At 39.8% G+C, this 6,944-nt stretch overlaps 1 protein-coding gene across 1 annotated transcript; it reads left to right on the top strand.

Moving 5' to 3' along the window:
• The first annotated feature begins 2,921 nt into the window (after positions 1–2,921).
• slc2a11l (solute carrier family 2 member 11, like) lies at positions 2,922–6,942 on the top strand. The gene is made up of 12 exons (XM_085926576.1): positions 2,922–2,975; positions 3,047–3,145; positions 3,267–3,427; positions 3,502–3,626; positions 3,724–3,853; positions 4,818–4,992; positions 5,051–5,212; positions 5,573–5,683; positions 5,809–5,910; positions 6,000–6,075; positions 6,524–6,651; positions 6,727–6,942. Exons 1-12 carry the CDS (start codon positions 2,937–2,939, stop codon positions 6,940–6,942), a joined length of 1,524 nt encoding a protein of 507 aa, XP_085782702.1. The 5' UTR covers positions 2,922–2,936.
• Positions 6,943–6,944: the final 2 nt, after the last annotated feature.

Genomic DNA, 6,944 nt, shown 5'->3' with positions numbered 1-6,944 from the left:
CCACCAGGTGCCAGGCCAGATAATTTACTTGTCTGTTTTCCAATTTTTGGGCAATTATTCCCCGCATTTCCTCCCATCCTCATTAAAGAACATATAGTGAATGTTTAACAGCATTTTCTAAAGAATTGTTTGGCTTTGTATTTTTTTGCAAACCCCCTTAGATACCCTTGGCTCCCCCAATAACCCCCTCAAAAAAAAAAAACACCAAACTCTAGCTCTGCCAGTGCATGCGTCAAATTCTCTACTAGATCTATAAAGTCACCAGTTCAAATTCTGACGTTGTTATTGGTAGTAGAAATGTAGGTTGCTTAGAAGAAAAAAAAAACTCATGATGAAGAGAAAAGTAATTACTTTGACTTGTTATGAGCAGAACTTTTCTTTAGCTTCAGGCCAAGGCGTTGGAGGAATGGAATGATTAAAACTACAGATGTGAGTCTGGATGTGAGGATCAGAATTGCTATTAAGATTAAGAGCATCAATTAAACACCAGACGCCACAGAGAAGGAGCACATATTAGCGAGAGAGCGATTATAAAGTTCATTACTTCACTATACTTCTTTGACGTTTGTCTACAAACTCTGATGACCGACTTATCGGCGGGAGGGTCACCCCTGTCAAATTTGTTCTTGCTTTTTGGTTTTTAATGAGACATTTAACGTTTGGCTGACAGACCAAAAAAAGTGCCACTGGGGACTTAGTGAAAGTGTGTGGCAATGTCCTTATGTTTAACACGTGCAGAAACTGGAAAAAAAAAAAAAAGGGGGGGGGATCTCTTGAATCAAATTGATCATGGAAAGAACTTTCTGGACTTTGATGAAACCTCCTCTGGCTCCCCACACCAGGGAGGAATGACAAAATGTATCTTGCCCAACAACAACATCCTCTCACACTTCATCTCCACATACCTGACATCCAGCCAAGTTTTAGTCACGTTGCAACTGACATAACGGCCATTTACATTGAGCAGGAGATTTACGGTCAATCTGCCTCAAATGTCCCGCTCAAGGCCATGATGGGACCATGCGGGATTTAGACTCACAGCTTTATATCCTCTGTCAGAATGATATACGGCTGATGTGTTCTAATTTGCAAGAAGATGTGTTGGCAGAGATTGGGCACAGTCGGAGATAGTTGCTCAAACCTCACCTCAAAATTGAACTTGGCTTTTATGCGACCATAAATGTTTTCACAATTATTATGTGCTGAAATGATGGCACATATGTGCCATCATTACTAAGGTTACTAAGGTGAGTTACTAAGGTAACTCACAATCTAGGCAAGGTTTTGAAAATAACGTGTAAAATTCAGCGAAGTGCCTGATACAAAAATGTTTTTAAAAAAAAAAACAAAAAAACTTAAGCCTATTTACAAAGCTTAATGCTAACAAATAATGTAAAATACAATTGAAGGGCTAACAAACAGCATTGGTATGGTAATGTCATAAGAAATACTAGAACACAAATGGTGGAGCAACACATGAAAACTGGTAAGACAACAATACTCAAAGAAATGCATTCTTGATCCTCAGCAAAGTATGACTAATACCTATTAGCGCTTTAGCGAGGACACTATATCCATATGTGTGTGATATACTGCCCCTTGGTGGGCAAGGCAAATAAAAACATCTGCACCACTTATTGCCAGACATTTGCTCTGTCAACAATACAACGGTATAATCCCACACATCTAGAAACTGGACCCACAACTTTTTACTTATCTACTAACCATTTCTTCGAGTCAATGTCACTCATCCCTGAGAATGAAAACTCTTTATGGGTTTAATCATTACCTCAGACCTGGAGGGGGCAATGGGGACAGGACAGATTGCAGTCATTTTCTCCAAACGCCAGAGGTGCTTCTTGGCCACTGACTTGAAATACATTGCACCAGGGAGCGTGTAAAAAAAGCATCGTGCGTTACATATCAGCACTGTTTATCAGTAAATACATTTTGATGCAGTCACATTTGATTTAGAGAGGGCCCAGAAACATCGGCTTCACTTGAGACAATGTAAGAGAGCCCACTTTTAGCTGCTTTAAAAGTGCACGCTCGGCAGAGCGTGGAGCTTCGAGATGGCTTCGGCGCTGCCGGTTACGGGTGTATGGGGAGCATTTAAGACAGCACATTATTTTGGATGTGGGCGGCTTTTATTAAGTATGCCAACAGTTTCAAATTTACCTGCATGTGATAGCACATGGACTATTTCATTTTCAAAGGCCGGATTCTTCGACTGAAAGATGATCCTAATTATACTCTGGGTTTGAGTTGTTCTTCCAGAAGGTGACAATGGTTAAATACTAAACCTGTTGGGTATTTAAGATGGCAAATATTTGTCTTTTGAGCCTTGGGCATGATTCATAACAGAAAATGGAATGATACGCATTTAAAACTGTTGGGTCAATAAATAAGGTAATTTTAGTTTAAAAAAAAAATAATAATAAGAAGAAAAAAATGACCCAACTGACATCGTTTTGAGGTTTTTTGTACAAAACCACCAACCTTTTGGAGTTGTTGGTTGTGGAAAACAAACAGTTTTACATTACTGTCCCATGTGTATGAAATGATCTAAAAATCCACTGTACTTAAAGTTGATTTCATAAGCAAATTCATATATATGTAAATCGAGGTAAATATAAGCGCCCTGTGGCCAATATAAATATATGAAATAAGTGTCAAACATTTGTCTGTGAGGAGCTTCATCCCCACAGGATGAGTTTTTGAACACTCCCACTCACGCTTGCCAAGACGCCTCTGGAAGAAGATTGTTTAGTAGAGCCCGCCCAAAGTGTTTAACCTCATCTTTGTGCAAACATGATTGGCAAGCGCACACACACACACACGAGTCATAGAACTCTTTAGGTGGTGTTAATCATCTGCGGCCAGCGTTATGAATGAGGAACACCAGATTAGCATGTCAGTGATTCATCAGGTTGACAATGAACAGACCAGCAATGCTCCAGCACCTAACACTCTTGGTAGGGCTTAATTATATTTGCCATTTTGCATTCAGATCTAAAATGAACATTACCGTGCTTTTTCCTCACAGCTGAACTGTCCTCTTGTTATCGTCGTCATTTTCATCTCGGGCATCGGTGGGACATTTCAATACGGATTTGGAATATCTGTGGTGACTGCCCCTTCCGCTGTAAGTAAAAGAAAAAAAACCTTTTAACTTAAAACAGTAAATTAAGAACCACTTTGCCTAATTTATAATCAAATTTATCTTGTCTTTTCAGTCAAAGAATGTTTCTTTTTGCTAATTGCAGTACATCAAGAAGCTGATTAACCAAACATGCATACAGAGATACGACGTCTACTTACAAGATTGGCAGGTCTCGCTCATATGGTCCTTTATTGTTTCTATTTTTTGCATCGGTGGCTTGCTGGGCTCGTTCCTGGGAGCTCCATGCCTTTCGATCGTTGGCAGGTTAGTGTGCAAGTAAAAGCTTTCTCTTTACCTATTACATTTGGCACACATGCGGGTTTCTGATTTCCCATCAGGAGAAAATGTCTTTTGTTAAACAATTTTGTGACTATAATTGGAGCGCTGTTGATGCTCTTGAGCCAAAAAGCCATGTCCTTTGAGATGATTATGGTAGGACGACTTCTGCACGGTATCAATTCAGGTGAGACTAGAAAGCAAGATACATATTATTTTTTGAACATTTGGTTAATTTTTAACTCAAGATGAGCTCCTAAAATGCTTCTTTTGGCTACTTGCAGGAATCAATATCACTGCTCACACCTTGTACATTATTGAATGCACTCCGAAGATGCTGAAAGCGATGGTGGGCGTGACCGTTGCCACTTTCATCGCCTTAGGGAAGTTCACCGGTCAGATTTTGGGGCTCAGGTGAGAATATTGTGGAACAAATTGTTCTGTCATAATCCAATTTTTATGAGCAAATGATTATCATCGTGGCCAAAATCTGCAGTGGATGTAAAAAGTCTACACACCCCTCTTGAAATGGCAAAAAACCCCAAATTCCACCATTGTGACCTGTATCCTATAAACTTGATTCCAAAAAACAATAAGAAGAATTTTGAAAGCGGTGACCCACTGAGCTGTGTTTGCACAAGAGTCCACACCCTTGAAATTAATCTAATTGTTCAGATTTAAATAAAATCATTCAAATTTATTGGGAATCAGTCAGCACATTCCTGCCTGCCTCTTCTCATGAACCTAAATGAACCTGGAGACTGACTAGTTTTGTCCAAACACCAAGGTTGTTACAAAAGTGAAAACAAATTGACATTGTTGTTATTGAAATACAATTTTAAGAAAATCCTTTAATAAACAAAAACTAAGCTTATACTACAGCTTACATTTATAAAACTACTGAAACTAACCATCATTACTGTAAAAATACCCTTTGTTTTTTTTCTGTCAATTAATATACATGCAGTACTGGGACTATTTAAATATATTTTAGTATTCCTGTATTTCATATCTACAGACTTTTTGAGTTTTGTTTGATAATTTTCTTTGTTATACAATTCTTTTTTTACCCCCTTTTTTTTTATCCACCTCTGAGGGCGGCCATCTTGCCACTAGCTGTCCACTGAAAATGACATCACAATTGCTCGAACAATATCATTTTCAGTCCCCAAAATGGCCGCCCCTTGAGAGAGAAAAATTGGTGGATTTTGCCTCTTAATTCATATTCACAAACTAATAAAAGATAACAAATTTGCTTTAATAACTAATTAAAACTAACTGTATTAAAAAAACAACTAAAAACTAAATCAAAACTAACTATAGCGAATAGTTCAATTCAATTCCTTTTAGTGCTAATTAATGGACATTCTCCTTGCAGTGAGTTACTTGGCACAGAGGATAGATGGCCCTGGCTGCTCGGCTTCACCGGCTTCACTGCGCTCTTTCAACTGGTCACCCTTCCTTTCCTGCCGGAGTCACCCAAATACCTACTGCTGAGCCAAGGAGACCGGCTAGCTTGCGAGAAAGGTGTGAGCAGATCTTCACAATCACTTGTTGTGCAAGCGCATACTTAACACGTTGGTCCTGTAATGGCCATTTAGCTTTAACAAGGACCATAGCATGGAGGTGGAGGAGATGCTGGAAGAGAAAGCCGCTCTCCAGAACATCCAAAGTCGCTCTGTGATGGAGCTCTTTCAGGAAAGAAGCGTTCGCCGGCAGCTGGCAACTGTTTGCGTGACCTTCACCGCGCTGCAACTTTGTGGCATCAACGCAGTGAGTCCCGCCACGTAAAGAACTCAAGAGTAATGTTTCCATACTACGCTAACAATGATGACTCTCTGGCAATTTTAGTAGGCTGAAAATCAGGAAAACTAGTCGAGAACAGGTTGCCATTGTAAATGAGAAAATGTTCTCAATTGACTTATCTGGTAAAACATTGAATTAAAAATTAAAATGATGTGGACTTATTGTGTACTTCAATGTTTAAATGCTGATCCATTTCAAGCAATCATTAAAGGAGAGATTACTGTTACTCAACATGGCTAATTTTCCTCGAAATGTCGCCTAAAATTTAAACACGTTTTTTTTTTTGCATCGTGGTAAATAAACATATATTGTTACGCTTCCCTGCAGGTGAACTTCTATTCTTACGAAGTGTTTCGTGCGGCAGGCATTGCTGAAAACCAGCTCCGTTATGCCACTTTGGGAATGGGGTCATGTGAAATGATGTTCTCGCTAGTGTGTGTAAGTGCCATTTCATCACCAAACCGAGAAGCAGCATTATAGCCTCACCTAGTGGTAGTTTCTCACTGTGTAATCGTTGTTGTACTACAATAAACACTTTGCCTTGTTCTATGCCTACAATGCAGTTCATGATCATTGAGAATACAGGAAAGAAAGTGCTCCTCTTCACAGGATTTATGAGCATGTCTGTTATACTCATCCTCCTCACCATCACTCTCTATCTGCAGGTGAGCCGCACCAAAATCCAGATTTCTGCATCTTTAGAAGCTCAAAGCAAAAGCTACAACTGACACTTATGTCTTTGTTTCTCACCTAGCATCAAATCTCCTGGATGACGTATTGCAGCATGGCCCTCATTTTCTTGTTCCTCTCTGCATTTTCCATTGGGCCAGGTAAGCTGAAAAAAAAAAAAAAATCAAGAATAAGAATCGATTGAGCAGGTGTAAAATGACATGGCATTTAGATAAAAGTAGTGCTTTGTCACCATCTTGTACGCATTTTAGTTTCACGGAACTGAGTTGAAGGGCAGTAAGGGCTTTCATTTGGACAAAAATAGTGCTTTGCCACCGTCTTGTGGTATTTTAGTTTTATGGAACGAAGTTGAAGTTTTTCATTTAGACAAAAGTAGTGCTTTGAGGGATCTGTATGCAGTTACAAACCTTTTTAGGGGAGTGGACCTTTGCTATCGCAACAGGGCTCGGGTCCTACTGTATTATCGGCCACGTTTATGGGGTTACCCGACGAGCCCGTTTTTGTCGTGAGCCACGTCGGCCATGTTTGTTGACTGCGCTTAACAGAATAGAATATTATTATTATCCTGTTGAAATTCTTGCCCCATAGGTGGAGTAATACCTCCAATACCAGGTATCATTTTCACTCAGGCATTCACAGTGAGTGCCTCCAGTGTCGGCTCCACCTTGAACTGGATTAGTATGTTTCTACTGGGGATGGTCTTCCCCATCATAGTGGTGAGCTCATTCATATCTTCATCATGTAAATGTTGAATCACAAAGTCATGTATAACGCAATGGTTTTCATTCCAGGAGTATCTCCGTGCCTTCTGCTTTCTCATATTCTTGTTTGTGTGCTTGACTACGGGACTGTACGTGTACTTCAGCGTGCCTGAGATGAGGAATAAAACGGCTCTGGAGATCGCGGATGACTATGAACGGATGCGCAGCAAACGTGGAAGGTTGAAGGAGGGGGAAAGGCATGAGCAACTACGTGATGACTGTAAAAGTTGCGAGACCAAATTTTAGCT

Source organism: Syngnathus leptorhynchus, chromosome 12, assembly GCF_054491065.1.
Source record: "Syngnathus leptorhynchus isolate UIUO chromosome 12, UIUO_Slep, whole genome shotgun sequence".
Lineage (NCBI taxonomy): Eukaryota > Metazoa > Chordata > Actinopteri > Syngnathiformes > Syngnathidae > Syngnathus > Syngnathus leptorhynchus.
This window is presented reverse-complemented; position numbering and strand designations above follow the sequence as displayed.